The sequence below is a fragment of the Thalassophryne amazonica genome, chromosome 6, assembly GCF_902500255.1.
Source record: "Thalassophryne amazonica chromosome 6, fThaAma1.1, whole genome shotgun sequence".
In the NCBI taxonomy this organism is placed as follows: Eukaryota; Metazoa; Chordata; class Actinopteri; order Batrachoidiformes; family Batrachoididae; genus Thalassophryne; species Thalassophryne amazonica.
The window spans coordinates 14,498,781-14,514,899 of NC_047108.1; the positions used below are offsets into that span (position 1 = coordinate 14,498,781).

General features: G+C 38.0%; 1 protein-coding gene across 1 annotated transcript in view; it reads left to right on the forward strand.

Annotated features, from left to right (window-relative positions):
• The window catches only part of lama5 (laminin, alpha 5), a 274,408-nt gene that overhangs the window by 144,364 nt on the left and 113,925 nt on the right, over positions 1 to 16,119 (forward strand). Inside the window, exons 22-28 of the mRNA XM_034171776.1 lie at positions 712 to 868; positions 3,908 to 4,046; positions 6,481 to 6,623; positions 6,873 to 6,979; positions 7,761 to 7,914; positions 10,136 to 10,299; positions 14,790 to 14,898. Coding sequence (XP_034027667.1) covers positions 712 to 868; positions 3,908 to 4,046; positions 6,481 to 6,623; positions 6,873 to 6,979; positions 7,761 to 7,914; positions 10,136 to 10,299; positions 14,790 to 14,898 — 973 coding nt within the window. The remainder of the gene's footprint in view (positions 1 to 711; positions 869 to 3,907; positions 4,047 to 6,480; positions 6,624 to 6,872; positions 6,980 to 7,760; positions 7,915 to 10,135; positions 10,300 to 14,789; positions 14,899 to 16,119) is intronic.

Genomic DNA, 16,119 nt, shown 5'->3' on the forward strand with positions numbered 1-16,119 from the left:
GCTCAGTTACTTTGATGCCAGGCTACAGTTAAAGGCTAAAACTGAAACACAGTTCAGATTGTTTTCTGTTTTGGAGCAGAGCACTTTCATTGACTAGACTAGACAGCAGCCCTCAGTGGTCAGTCTGTGTGGAGGATGGTGTGTTCACTGACCTCATTAAATTGCCTCATAATCCCATGAAAGGTGTGCCACACTCTGTAACAGAGGAGTTTTTCAGATGACGACAGATACATTTTATCTTTAAGATCTTGTTATAAACATAGACTGCACACAGTACTGGTGTGAGCCTGCCCAATAGCTCCCGGGTCACGGGACTACATTCAGTTTTGCTTGTATTTGGCAGTAGCCTGTTGTATAATTGTGTATAATACTATGACACACAACTTTAGACTGCCAGACTGGACAATCGACCTCAGTTTCCATATTTTTGGAATCCAGACATCACTCAAGGTCAAAATTTGGCAATGGGAGCCCAATAAGTTGCATCTGTCCAGAAATGCATCATGAAGAGGAAAAAAACATACAAGTTGCACTGGTCTATAAGTCACATTTATTTTTAAAACATGGTGCTACCAGAAGAAGCCAGATGAATTTAACATTGTAAAACATGAGTCATTTACTCCTTTTCTAAAACAATGCTCTGCTTGCTCTTCTTGTTCCATTTCTACATTTTGTCTCGTTCTTTCTTAACCCATCAGCTTTTCTTTGCAGACCTCGTGCTGATCACTACTTCCCAGACCTTCATCACCTGAAGTTTGAGATCGAGGACGGAACCATGCTGGATGGACGACCTGTGAGATTCGGCTACAACTCCCTGGAATTTCCAGGTTTCAGCTGGAGAGGATACGCTCAGATGTCCCCCATCCAGGTAGGAAGGCACCTGAATAAAAACATGCTCATACAATCATTTCCTGTGCATTTTAATATCATGTTTTATTTTTTAGTGACTGTGGCCCTTTTTGCATTTCCAGCATGAATCAAACTGCTTGCTTTGCTTTTGAATATTATGTGGGTTCAATTACAAGGATAAATGTGTTTCTCTGTGGCAGTTATTTTTCAGCACATATGCGCACATTAGATCTTAGAAACTCATTTTCCAATATATTTTTAATATACAGTAAATGTAGTGTAGTTTAAAAATTTGCTTGAGTGTTGCTTCCAATCTGGAATATGTGTTGGTTCTTTATCTCTCTTGGACTCATCAGCATATCCGGGTTATATTACCATATCTTTTGAAATTCCCCTTTTAAGGCCCTTCTATGTAGTATAATATGTATTTGTTGCATATCAAAATGTTCAGAACAATTTCAGCTTTCTGCATGTGAGAAAAATATTTGTCTTGAACACTCTGTAAATTAAAACCCCTGGCAAAAATTATGGAATCACCGGCCACGGAGGATGTTCATTCAGTTGTTTACTTTTGTAGAAAAAAGCAGCTCGCAGACATAACACAAAACTAAAGTAATTTCAAATGGCAACTTTCTGGCTTTAAGAAACACTATAAGAAATCAGGAAAAAAAATTGTGGCAGTCAGTAACGGTTATTTTTTTAGACCAAGCAGAGGGAAAAAATATGGAATCACTCAATTCTGAGGAAAAAATTATAGAATCATGAAAAACAAAAGAACGCTCCAACACATCACTAGTATTTTGTTGCACCACCTCTGGCTTTTATAACAGCTTGCAGTCTCTGATGCATGGACTTAATGAGTGACAAACAGTACTCTTCATCAATCTGGCTCCAACTTTCTCTGATTGCTGTTGCCAGATCAGCTTTGCAGGTTGGAGCCTTGTCATGGACCATTTTCTTCAACTTCCACCAAAGATTTTCAATTTGATTAAGATCCGGACTATTTGCAGGCCATGACATTGACTCTGTGTCTTTTTGCAAGGAATGTTTTCACAGTTTTTGCTCTATGGCAAGATGCATTATCATCTTGAAAAATGATTTCATCATCCCCAAACATCCTTTCAATTGATGGGATAAGAAAAGTGTCCAAAATATCAATGTAAACTTGTGCATTTATTGATGATGTAATGACAGCCATCTCCCCAGTGCCTTTACCTGACATGCAGCCCCATATCATCAATGACTGTGGAAATTTACATGTTCTCTTCAGGCAGTCATCTTTATAAATCTCATTGGAACGGCACCAAACAAAGGTTCCAGCATCATCACCTTGCCCAATGCAGATTCGAGATTCATTACTAAATATGACTTTCATCCAGTCATCCACAGTCCACGATTGCTTTTCCTTAGCCCATTGTAAGCTTGTTTTTTTCTGTTTAGGTGTTAATGATGGCTTTCGTTTAGCTTTTCTGTATGTAAATCCCATTTCCTTAGGCGGTTTCTTACAGTTCGGTCACAGACGTTGACTCCAGTTTCCTCCCATTCGTTCCTCATTTGTTTTGTTGTGCATTTTCGATTTTTGAGACATATTGCTTTAAGTTTTCTGTCTTGACACTTTGATGTCTTCCTTGGTCTACCAGTATGTTTGCCTTTAACAACCTTCCCATGTTGTTTGTATTTGGTCCAGAGTTTAGACACAGCTGACTGTGAACAACCAACATCTTTTGCAACATTGCGTGATGATTTACCCTCTTTTAAGAGTTTGATAATCCTCTCCTTTGTTTCAATTGACATCTCTCATGTTGGAGCCATGATTCATGTCAGTCCACTTGGTGCAACAGCTCTGCAAGGTGTGATCACTCCTTTTTAGATGCAGACTAACGAGCAGATCTGATTTGATGCAGGTGTTAATTTTGGGGATGAAAATTTACAGGGTGATTCCATAATTTATTCCTCAGATTTGAGTGAGTCCGTATTTTTTTCCCTCTGCTTGGTCTAAAAAAGTAACCGTTGCTGAATGCCACAATTTTTTTTCCTGATTTCTTATAGTGTTTCTTAAAGCCAGAAAGTTGCCATTTGAAATGACTTTAGTTTTGTGTCATGTCTGTGATCTGCTTTTTTTCTACAAAATTAAACAACTGAATGAACATCCTCCGAGGCCGGTGATTCCATAATTATTGCCAAGGGTTGTATATAATTTGTCTACAAATATGAAATGTGTTTTTAGAAATTCTTCACATCGTTCATGAAAATAAATCTTTATTCATTTAGAGGATCTCTTTTGATGTCAGATATGGGTTCACCAAAGTCTTTTGGTCACAAAAGTAGTGTAATATATCCATCAGTTTTCTATACCTGCTTATTCCAATTAAGGCTCATGGGGGGCTGGAGTCTATCACAGTAGTCATAGGGCGTGGGGCAGGTTACACCCTGGACAGGTCGCCAGTCTGTTGCATGGCTAGTGTAATATATGAAAAGATTTTAGATCAGTGTATCATAATTGTCTAAAAATAAAATGTGTGCTGTGGAGTGCAGCAGTGCCACCCACTGGGAGCTGCAGAGCAGGAACTTGGTACCTTGCAAACAAACATAATTGTAAAAAAAAATCGCTTCCCAGTGTCTGCTGGTTGACTTCTATTTTCAAAAAAATTGCGTGTTTGTGCTGAAAAATGTGACTTGAAAGATGAACATCGAGGAGTTCATTTGTACGAATTTGGAGTTGCATGTCAGCTTTTGGTTGTCATGGTGATGGTACTAAGGCTTTGCTTTTGCTTTGGATTCTCTTTCCTTCAATCTTTCCTACTTTTTTCTCCTTACATTGCTTTCACTTTCCTTTCTTTTGTTTTTTTTTACTCTTTTTCCATCCTTTCATCTTCCTCTTCCTTCCTAAGACACTCCTCTTCTTCTCTCTTGTTCTCCATTCTCTTTGTCTACTTAATCTTCCCCTTCATTCATCTTCTCTCCTCTCTGCTGCCCTTTCCCTCATCCTGCTCTCTCTCTTTTATTCCATTTCTCCCTCCTTTTCCCTTTGCTGCTTTGCTCACTGGGTCCCTGGTAGCCGAAGGTGTTGGTGTCGGTGTCTGTAACCTCTCCGGACCTCTTCCATGTGGCTCTGCGCTACACCAACTGGGGGGGCGTGGATGTGCGGGGCACGGTGTCGGTCATCGAGGACTCTTGGAGCTCCTACTGCAGGAACTGTAAGTTGTGGGCGGGGTCAGAGTAATACGTGCGCCGCTTCCTCAGTCGCTCATCCCACTGTTGGAAGTGGAAGATCCTCTTTCGTTTATTTCCCTTTCTCCATCTTGCGCTCTGTCACATGATGGAATTGCTGATGTTTGGTGGCGGTTTTTCGCCAGCTGTAGATGGCGCTCCTGCTCTCCCTCAGAAACATCCGTCCCTCCTTTTCAGGGCCACAGATCAGATCAGGGAATTAAGGATTAATTTCTATCTTCTACATTTCTTTCTCAACATTCTTCCTTCATATCTTAATTTCATTCCTTTCGTCTCTTTTCCTTCCCTCTGTGCTCACTGCTCCCCTCTCCTTTTCTTATTATGTTTTTATCTTCCTGTTCTTTACTTGTTGTTTCTTTCCTCCCCTTCCTGTTTCTTTTCTTGAATTTCCTTTCTTTCTCTTTTTTCAATTTTCTTCACTCTCCTTCCCCATACTTTCCTTTCGCTGCCCCGTATCACTTTTCTTTTACTACTCTTCCCTCACATTTCCTTTCCCCTTTTTCCTTACCCTCCATCTAATTTCCTTTCCTGTCCTTTGTTTCTGTTGTCTTTTATTTCTTTCCCTTTATTTCCATATCTTACCTTTCCTTTTGTCACTTCCTTGTCTCTCATCATTTCTTTCCATTTCCTTTCCTTCCTTTCTCATGCTTTTCATTTCCTTCCCTTCATCTCCTTTCATTGCCTTTCCTGTCCTTCCTTTCCTTCCCTTCTATTCATTCTCCTTCCTTTCCTTTTTCTAATTTTTCTTTCGTTTTTCATGTCTTTCCCTTTCCGTCCTTTCTCGTGTTTTTCCATTTCCTTTACTTTCCTTTTGTTGTTTTTTGTTCATTTCTTTCCATTTTTCTCTCTTCTTTCATTTCCTTCCCGTTATTTCCTTCCTATCTCGTCTCCTTTCTTTCCTCTCCCCTCGTGTAGACGGCAGTGAAGCTTCAGGTTTATGTGAGTGAGGTAGACGTCTACCTGACTCGCTTCATCCTCAGATACATAAACTCTGAGGGCGCCACCTCCAACGGTAAAATAACAGCCTATCAGAACAGTCCCAGAGGTACGTCTCCACGAATCACATCAGACTTTCAGTATGACGGTTTCTTTTTATTTATTAATTGTTTTAATAGTTATTAAGGTCACAGAAATCACAGTCAACCTTTTTTCTTCCATAAAGGATGATAAATAAATTGTGCGATTAAATTTGTAAAATTATTTGTATCATATGATGATGTGTGACCCGGTGTTACTACAGTAACTTTGAAAAGTTACTTTATTAGTTAGTTTATACAGTTACTCTATACAGTTACTTCATTAGCAGCTGTGGACAACTTGTTGGCAGTGGCTGAATGTAAATAATAAAGTAACTCTATACAGTTACTTCATTAGCAGCTGTGGACAACTTGTTGGCAGTGGCTGAATGTAAATAATAAAGTAACTTGTAATATAACTGTATAAAGTAACTGTATACAGTAACTAATAAAGTCACTTTTCAAAGTAACTGTGGCAACACGATACAAGTTTTATGATGCAGTGTTTTAGTCATTGTGGAAAATCTTGAAAGTCATTATTATTATTATTATCTTCAGATTAACTTAGTAAGGGATTAAGTAGTTATTTGAAGCCATAAGTATAATGTACTTAGAAAATGCAGAAACACTTTTTTACGTTAAGTTTTTTCTTTTTTTATGCAGTATATTTATGCCATGACTAATTTCACTTGTTAATTCATATGTTGTGTGATCTGTTTCTGAATGAACCCAATATATGCCGTTAATAACTAGACAGGATGTAAAGGAAAACAAAGGTGATTTGTTTACCAGTGAGGAAGTCCAGTCCAACAAGCACAAGGAGTCCGATAAGCTCAACAAGAGTTAGTGTAGCACTCATACAAGCGTAGGCAGTGGAAGGCAACAAACAACCGGATGTCAGACAAAAGGTAATCAGTATGAAGATGTCAAAAATAGCAAACAGCTGGGTGGTGTCAAAGAATAATCTGGCAAAGCGATGGGGAACAGTGCAGGGCTGAAATTGTGATGTAAACGAACAAACAGGTGGTGTGATTGGGAATGTAAAGCAGCTGTGGGGGAGACCATGTCACAAAGACACACACACACAGAAACTGACAAAGACAAGTGAGTAGAAAACAAACACGTACCAAAATTGAATACCAAACTAAACAGGGAACCACAAGGTAAAAAATCCACAAACCCAAGAACAAATGACTAAGATGGAACTCAAAAAAGGCTAAAGTGTACAAATGCATAAAAACATTACTAACAGATAAAACACAGACAAGGGACAGACCACAATGACAATTAACACAAGGACAAAAGACACAGACAGAGAATAAACCACAACATCATATTTAAATGCCTATTTTATTTTTCTAATCGATCCATATTTTTTTCCCAGGTTCAGAACAGTCCAAACAGATCGTGTTCACTCCCAGCGTGCAGCCGATGTTCGCCAACGTTCCACAGAACAACTTTGTGGAGCCGTTTGTTCTGAACCCAGGAACCTGGACTGTGATCATCGAGGCTGAAGGAATCCTGCTGGTGAGGCATCTGGTTTTATCCACACCAGTGAATATTCTGTCCCAAAACACTAAACACTGTCATAGGATTTATCCAGATTGTAACCAGAATGGGCATTTTAATTGATGTACATATTGATTAAGCTGCATAATTTAAGATGTATAATGTGCAGTCTCACTGTATCTTCAGTATAGTGACAATAAAGGCATTTTATCTTATCTTATAACAGTGGTTTTTAGTGCGGACGTTGTTTGTGTGTATTCCCACCAGGATTACTTGGTTCTGCTGCCCAGCGCCTACTATGAAGCTCCCATCCTGCAGATCCGGGTTACGGAACCATGCACCTACAGTCCCGCCATGCCTGAAGCCAGCCTCAAGTAAAATCTGCACTTGAAAGCTATGGGCCTTTCAAATTTCACAAAACTGAGAAAAATTTAATTTATACCAAAATCCAAACATTATAACAGTTTTATTTTTGTAACATGTTGCAAAATTACAGCTCATTTTAATAAAGGGGACATATTTATTTGGGGGGGGGGGGGGGGGAATTCCTTCATTTTCGTCATGCGGATGAACTACAGGAGGAACCACGTGTGTGAGGTTTTGAGATGACCTGTGACCCATCTTACATTAACATCCATAAGTTTTTTTGTAAATCACTTCCAAATGTACCAAATGTGGTCAAAGCATCTGATTCCTTGAATTTCAAAATTGTTTCCAGACAGCATGGATTTTGATCATATTGGCAATATCATATTATGATTATGAACCCCCAGTCTAAATGCTAAGGAATAAAATTATAGTGGTGTCAAGAAATTTTCTTTTCATGATTTAAATCCTTAAAAACCCCGGTGGCACTACACCTTTAACTCAGCAGAACTAGAGTGGATGTTAAACTTTTTTTTACAGCCCTTATCAGTGTGAGAGTTACTGAGATGTGATCTGTCAATCAGCCACATCTGGCAGCTTCACCACATTCAGAACCACCAACCTTCAATTTATCAGATTGTAAAGTTTCCAGTTATAAAGCCGCTGCTTGAAAGTTTGAAAGTTTAAATAACGTCAGTTTGATTTGTGAGTTATGTCTCAGGATGACACTTAGATATGAGCAAGGTCTGAGCTGTCTCTCTGTATCTGTCTGTCTGTCTTCCTGTCTAGCTGTCTGCTGTACAGATACTTGTCTCTGGACTCCTTTCCCTTCATATCTGGAAATGATGCCACCTGCCGTAACGACAACCACCTGCCACGCCCCTGCCAGACTGAGAAGATCACACCACGCCATCCTGACATGGCCGTCTGCAGCGGCAATGATGTAAGAGGAGAGAATGACAAAAATCATTTATCAACAAGTTACAGTGGAGCAGATAACATCAGTTTCACAGAAAAATCATGCTGATACAAACCACAGATTTGGAATGATTCCCAATATAGTACTTAACGAATCTGGTTGATTGGCCACTTGAAAATCCTAAATGATCTACCAAAAATTACTTTTTGCATAGAAATGTTCCTGCTTGATTGATCTGTGTAATATTCATGGCAACGTTTATGTTTTTCATGACAACTGATCTGTTTTACATCATCAGTTAAATCCAAGATGACATCTAATTTCAATATGGCCACCAAATTTACTCCAAATTCCTTTTTCTCACAAAAATGTCACAACTGTGTGATCCTGGTGACAAATTGTTGGTTGTCAGGCATGTCCATTTTAAGTTTTAATGTTCCAACAACAGTATGACACTCTTAGTGGCATACAAGGCACCTCACAGCGCTTCACTTCTTCCACATTTTGTTATGTTTAGTTATGCCTTATTCTAAAATGGATGACATTCATTTTTTCCTCAAAATTCTACACACAACATAATAACAAGTGCATCCTGTTTCCACTGATCATCCCTGAGATGTTTCTGCAGCTTAACTGGACTCTACCTGGGGTCATTTCAGTTGATTGGACATGATTGTAAAGACACTGTCTACATACACTGAACAACAATATAAATGTAGCACTTTTGTTTTTGCTCCCATTTTTTTATGAGCTGAACTCAAAGATCTAAAACATTTTCAATATAGACAAAAGCCCTATTTCTCTCAAATATTGTTGACAAATCTGTCTAAATCTGTGTTAGTGAGCACTTCTCCTTTGCCGTGATAATCCATCCCACCTCACAGGTGTGGCATATCAAGATGCTGATTAGAAGCATAATTGTTGCATAGGTATGCCTTCGGCCATGCCAAATTTGGTATTGTTTCACCAAATGCACATACAGATCATTCAGTTTTCGGTTTTCTACACTGTTATTTGCATAACCATTCTAGCTGTCTAAAGTTATTATCATGGACCCGTGGATTAGAAAAGCATTCAGAGGGCACCAGATACCCCAGAATAGTTTAAAGTTCTGACAAATCATTTAGTGAGTGCTGTGCTCAGAGCCTCCAACACCGCAAAAACACAAAGACCTACCAAGTACTTATGCATAATTTTATAGTTAAAATATTTCAGTTACACTTAATATAACGCCTGTTTCTCTTTAATAATTCTTGGTACATGAAAATTCAGTAAGGTATGTCTTCTAGAATATATTCCATTTCTAAGGTAGAACTCTACTAGTGTATACTAAGGTATATCTAAAAAGGAAGAGTAGAATACAGTAAAGTAGAGCCACTTAGTTGCCTGGTCTTGAGAACCAGGGATGGTAGGTTGAAAATCTTTTTTATCCCATGGGAACTCTCCCTACCCACCCACGCGACTCAAGAAAATGGGCATATCATAATAATATATCATAAGACATATAATAACAAAATAGAATTTATGTATATAAGTGATATTTATATAATTAGGGTACTAAACAACATATACAAGAAATATATTTTTTATATTATAGGCGTAAGCTTCTAAAACCTAAATATTAATACTAACATATTAATACAGGAGAAGATTGTAGTATACGTATACTTGGTTTGTAGACTAGTAGTAAAATTAAATTATAGCTAGTAGGCTAAGCTTTAAATATGGTTATATTATTATAGAAACAGAAGCTATGATGTAATATGTTAACAAAAATAAGCTAACTATAGTTAGAGAAGCTAATGTTAAATTAGCCATTAATAAGCCAACCGTACTTAGCTAGCTAACAAGATAAACAAAACCGGTAACTGTGTATAAAGTATAATAGCGTAGTTAAACCCTACAATAATAGTATTAATAAATACATATAACAACAAATGTAGACAAAAGTGTGTATTAACATAGGTATTAAAACAGAAAAGAACCGACTATATTGTTAGCTATGATAAACGGTGCTACAGTTGGCTAGATAAGCTAATGTTAGCTGTTAGGTATAACTAATTGTACCCCACCCCTCCAATATTTACCATAAATGTAATAATATTAAAAAAAGAACAAGAAAAAATTAAAGTGTGCTGAAATGTATATAGAGATATGATACAAGTACCTTAGTGAAAGGATATATAGGTGGTATTTTCTCAATTAAATAAATGAATACTGACACTTTTTCTCCTGTTTGCTGCAGATCAGCGTCCAGCTCCGAGCGCACCTTCAGAACCCCGGGGACCACGTTCTGGTGGTGGAATACTCCAGTGAGGAGGAAACTCCACAAACTCTGTCCGTGTCCATCAACGTTCCAGGAGGCCGAACGCACTGGCATCGAGTCAGCCTGCTGCACTGCAAGTTCAGGCAAGACATTCAACACCTTCACCGCCTCTACATTCAGTATTTAAATGTCTTTTTTCCAGGCCATCTCCGTCATTTTGCATAAGAATCTGCTATATTAAGATACTGTGTATGGCAAGAATCTTAAGCCACCTTGAATTTGATATCTGCACTGTCTCGTAATTCATTGTGCCAGTGCGACCCGGTGTGGCGTCCTGCTTGACGCCACACTATATAAAAAATAAAATGAAATAATAATTTCTTAGCCAATGGTCCATTTGCTCTCCGAGCTTGGCTGATGAAACCATCCATACATCGCTCCCAGAATCACAGAGAATTTATCTACAGCTGCAGGTTGTCTCATGCGCGTCATGAGACGGAGAACGCATTTGGAATCATCTTAAAGGTACATCCCCAATTCCAATGACGTTGGGACGTTGTGTAAAATGTAAATAAAAACAGAATACAATGATTTGCAAATCCTCTTCAACCTATATTCAGTTGAATACACCACAAAGACTGTTCAAACTGATAAACTTTATTGTTTTTGTGCAAATACAGTAGTGTTCAGAATAATAGTAGTGCTATGTGACTATAAAGATGAATCCAGGTTTTGAGTATATTTCTTATTGTTACATGGGAAACAAGGTACCAGTAGATTCAGTAGATTCTCACAAATCCAACAAGACCAAGCATTCATATTTTTTACTATTGACTGTTGACTATTTTTTCATGCAGTTGTTCACAAAGTGGTGATCCTCACCCCATCTTTGCTTGTGAACGGCTGAGAGTTTTTGGGGATGCTCCTTTCATGGGTGTCCTCAGTTCCCAAACGCTTATTGAATGTTGTTAAAAGGAAAGGTGATGTAACACAGTGGTAAACATATCACTGTCCTAGCTTTTTTGAAATGTGTTGCAGACATCCATTTCAAAATGAGCAAATATTTGCACAAAAACAATAAAGTTTATCAATTTGAACATTAAATATCTTGTCTTTGTGGTGTATTAAATTGCATATAAGTTCAAGAGGATTTTCAAATCATTGTATTCTGTTTGTATTGCTTTGCGCCGAGCGGCTGCACCGCGACGCGCGGAACTCCTCCGCACGTCTGTCTTAATGTGCCGGAAAAGTGCTGAAGTCCACGTCTTTTCACAATTCCTGTGCTACTCAGATGACATACCGGATCAAGACAGCGTCCAGTTTAAAAATGAACGGCACATTTCACTGTTACAGGAGTTTTTGTCATGAAAAGAGAAGCTGCTCCACCGCGCGTCGTTAATATAGTTAGATAATATATCTGTAAAGTTATGTTTATTATAGATGTAAGGTCTCGTCGTAATTGTTCAGATGCGCTGCGGCAATGAGACGCATTGACACACAGTGACAGTGTTTTCAAATAAGTTGCACAGTGTTCACGACTAGTTCACAAAATTAATGCGTGCCAAGTGTTTTGGACATTTCAAAATTTGTGCAATTGCGTGCCCGTGACCCTTAACTGAAGTAAGGGGGTGTCTGTCAGTCCATCTTATTTTCACTAAAAGTTAACTTCTGAAATGAATAAACACTTGAGACTTTGCCACACATTTGAGCAACTTTTTTTGCCCTCTAGTGGGCGATGTGAGCATTTCAGTGCTTCTGGTACATTAAAAACCCAAAATTCAGTAAAAAAAAAAAAAAAAGCAATTATGAATGTTAAAAAAAAAAAAGCTTTTCTTTTTTTCTTTTTTTTAGTTCGCGGAGCTTTGACCTCCCAGTGTTAATGTATAAAAATTTAGACTTTGAGAGTTTTACGGTTTTTGAGTTTTAAAATACGAACGTTTGCTGGAAGGATGGAATTTCTCCTGAGAAGTACAACTTACAGTTGTGAAAAACAGAAAATATTCACATTTGAGAAGCTGAAATCACAAAATTTAGATTAAAAAAATGACTCAAAAACAATTACCAAATTACTTGATGAATGTAATAGCCGATTAATCATCAGCAGTGGTGGGCACAGCTAACCAATAGTTAGCTTTGATAGCTAGTAATCAGCTAACTGAAAAGTTATCTTTTTTAATGCTAAACCAATAAACTGCTTAAAAACTTATCAGAAGCTACAGGTAACCGATAACTTTAAATTTTGCGTCCCATACACTCTCAGCTACCAAGAAGCTGATTTTGAGTTTAAACACTGCCAAAGCTTCTTATCAGATATTCCTGCCATGTGTGGTTTGTAAGAGCACTCTGATCTGCTCAGAAGGACGTGAGGAGCTAAATGTGACATGCAGCCAATCAGAAGGTGAGGTGTCTGACCTGGGAATGTTCATGTGTGAAATCTGTTTGTGTGTTGTTTTTACAGTGTGGCTGACACCGCACACTGTACAACTAAACCTTTCAGATCTATGTTTTTTTTTTTGTATCTCCACATGTGGGGTCTCTCAGGTTTTGGAAACCTACAGATAATTTCCTGCGGTTGACAACACTGTGATACAACCGGTCACCAGTAGATGGCAGTGTTCTATGCATTTTGAAACCGGTTATATCACACGGCCTGAATCACAATGTAACAGACTTTTCAGCTTTTGGAAAAGCAACCTGGGCTTCTTCTGGCATTTTTACATAAAACAAACTCAATAGCAATGTCTATAAACCCAGAGAATATATTCACAAGAGTTTTAGGCACAATATACAAAGAGTTTAATGCTGTTGTCTGTGTGGAGCCTGATCAGAGCATCTCAAATGCATTTCTTCTGTCGTGAATACCCATAATGCTCAGCTGCAGGTCCACACTAAAACCTTCACAATTTGTGCATTACTTTAAAACTAAAACATATATCTGATATTTTCACTTTATAAACCTTCAGACGTAACGTTAATTTAAATAACTTGTCCGAAATTAGTTTGGTTAAAATTTTAACCATAAGTTAAAACTGTATGCCTCTGGATGACTTGGGTGCTATTGCCAGCGTATTAGTATGGGATCAAAAGAAATTCATTTTTTTTTTCTTTTCTATGACCAGTTCTCCTTTGCCTGCAGAGGATAGAGCAGTTTCTCCTTGTAGTTTAGATCTGAGTTGGTTTATATACGTAACAACTGAACAGTCAAAATAGAGTGCTATTTAAATTAATTAATTACAGCACCTCAACATGTTGGTTTTTCAAAAATCTCGATGAATCGCACTTTGATCCCTTTTGTCTTGATGTCACTGACTTGGTCTGTAAATAAAAAGTGTTTTTGAGAGCAATAACTGGTTTGGATGTCTGTGTCTTTGCTCATTTTTTTTGCACGGTTTCAACAACAGCAACAGACCCTTAAGCATTTTTTTTAAAAATAGCACCAAAGGCAAACACTGGTATTGACACACCCACTTTATGTTGTTCTCTGGTGTGAGCAAGAAAATGGCCTCGTTAATGTTTCCTGCTGCTCAGCAACACACATAGGTGAAATACCCGTTAAATACTTTTCATACCAAAGTAACCTGCTTTAAGAACGGTCATTGTTATATCTCAAAATTGACTTTCTTTGGTTCTGTACCTTAAATACTTGCAAATGAAGTAAGAGAATATAATAACACCGTGATCTATATGGATACGTTTTAGGTAGTACTAGCCATCATGCAACTTGTCTACTCAGATCCCTTCAGTGAAGGCAATGCAGGCTGCTGGTGAGTGCTGGACTGTGTTGGTTCCTGCTTGATCTGTGGCTTTTGTGGGTTTTGAATTTCAAGTCAGGAGGCATTGTGAATCAATCCCACAATAGAAATGTATTAATTGAATTGTCCCAAACATGGAAGCCATAGACATACATCACCTACACAGTTAATAGAAACAGGTTATTTTTCTTAACAATATGCCCTTAATTTGAAGAAAACTCATTCTAATCAAATTACCAGACTCGTTGACTAATAGAAAAATAGTCGACTAGTCTGTTAGTAGCTAGTTGTAGTCAACTATTATGACTACTCGTTGTCCTTGCCCCCCCACCCCCCCACCCCTTGTGTTTTGCAATTTGAAGAGTGATATATATTTACATAATTTTATAATATAACTACATTATTTTTTAAATTGCCTTACAGCACTAAGAAAAAGGCTAGTTTTTTATGTATAATAAAGTACACGTATATGTGACGCATGTTATTAAGTAACATTAAATGTACAATTTATGACTAGCCATCATTATATGCATTATTACGTTGCCACTCACATTGTTACGACCATCTGGCTTCACTTCTCCATCTCCAAAATGTTTGTCCACATGGGTCACAGTTTGTTTAGATAAACTTAGAATTTGTCATGTAGTTAGTTTTTATAAATCATGACATTTGGGTTATAAAATTGTCGTGCGCCTCTTTCAGATCCCGTTTTGTGGGTGTACAGCGGTAACATGTGAGGCCTCTGGACTGTTGGGCATGCTTGTTGATGGAGGGCTGGTGTCGTGCATCTGTTGTCTGTGTTTGTGCTGCTGTTGTCCCGTGTGGATTCAGCTGTCACTGTATCTGCTTTGTCACCTTTTAATCATCGTGTCTTTGTGCAGCTTCCTGTGTCGAGTCGTTACTGTTGACAGCTACAACAGGGTGGTGGTCTTCTCGCTCCCGTCTGATGCTGAAGTCCAGCTCACCGCGGACCGTGCCAGCTTCTTCCTGGTTAGAACATGCCCACGTCCAATGATGACACGTGTTTGTTTTGTTTTTTCTAAGTTTTCAAACGTGAACAATTTGATGATTTTGGAATGTAACTACAAATCCAGTTGCTTTCTTGTAAACATGTAGAAATCCACTACAGGATTTACTGAGAACCTTTTGGGCACATTTTGCACACTGTCTGTGACCTCAGAGGTCTGCAGGAACAGGATGGCCTGTGATTGGTTGTTGATGCATTAAACATCAACAACAGATAACAGAGTACTCACAATGAAAGTGTGACCTCAGATCCAGGAACCATCTAATGAACCAGTCTGTATAGTGGAGCAGATGATGGAAAAATCATGCACATTCTCATGATATTACTTAGCATATCTGGTCACTTGAAAATTGAAGGCCACTTTCCAAGATGCCCTCCAAAATTACCTATCCCCCCCCCCCCCCCCCCCCCCCAAAAAATCACTTTTTTGCATAGAAATGCTCCTAAGCAATTGATTAAAATAATATTGATGTCAGATTCCATTTTGTTCTATTTTATTTGGTATTTATGGTATTTATTATGTTTTATTTTGCTCATGTGCCAAATTAGAGTGACGTTTATCATATTTAATATTAATGGTTTTGAAAGTGTTTATCTCTTGAAACTACTGCATGTCGACCAGTTAAAAGGTGTTAAGTGTTAAATATATTGTGTTGTTATTTTTAATATCTGTGGTCAATGTGGTCAAATTCTAATTTATGCCACTAAGAGTGACATATTGTTGTTGCAACATGAAGAAAAATTAGATCTGGCATTTCTGAAAACCTACAATTTGACACAAAGATCACACAAATCAATTTTTTGTGAGGGGAAAAAATTATTTTGGAATTGATTTGGTGACAATCTATAAATTTGACGCCATCTTGGATTTTAGTGATGCTGTAAAACATCCACTGCAATGAATATCATACAATTTTCCATGAATATTACACAAATCAGTCAAGTAGGAACATGTCTATGCAAAAGATAATTTTTGGTAGGTCATTTTGTCGGCCATCTTGGAAAATGGCTGCATTCTTGGATTTTCAAGTGGCCAGTTGACCAGATTGGGTAAGTACTATCCTGGAAGTCATCATGCCAAATTTGTGGTTTGTAGCAGCATTTGCACGATTTTTCTGTAAGATCGATATTATCTGCAGCAATCGTCTTTTTACCACTTTGTAATGAAGCTGCTGCACTTTTCT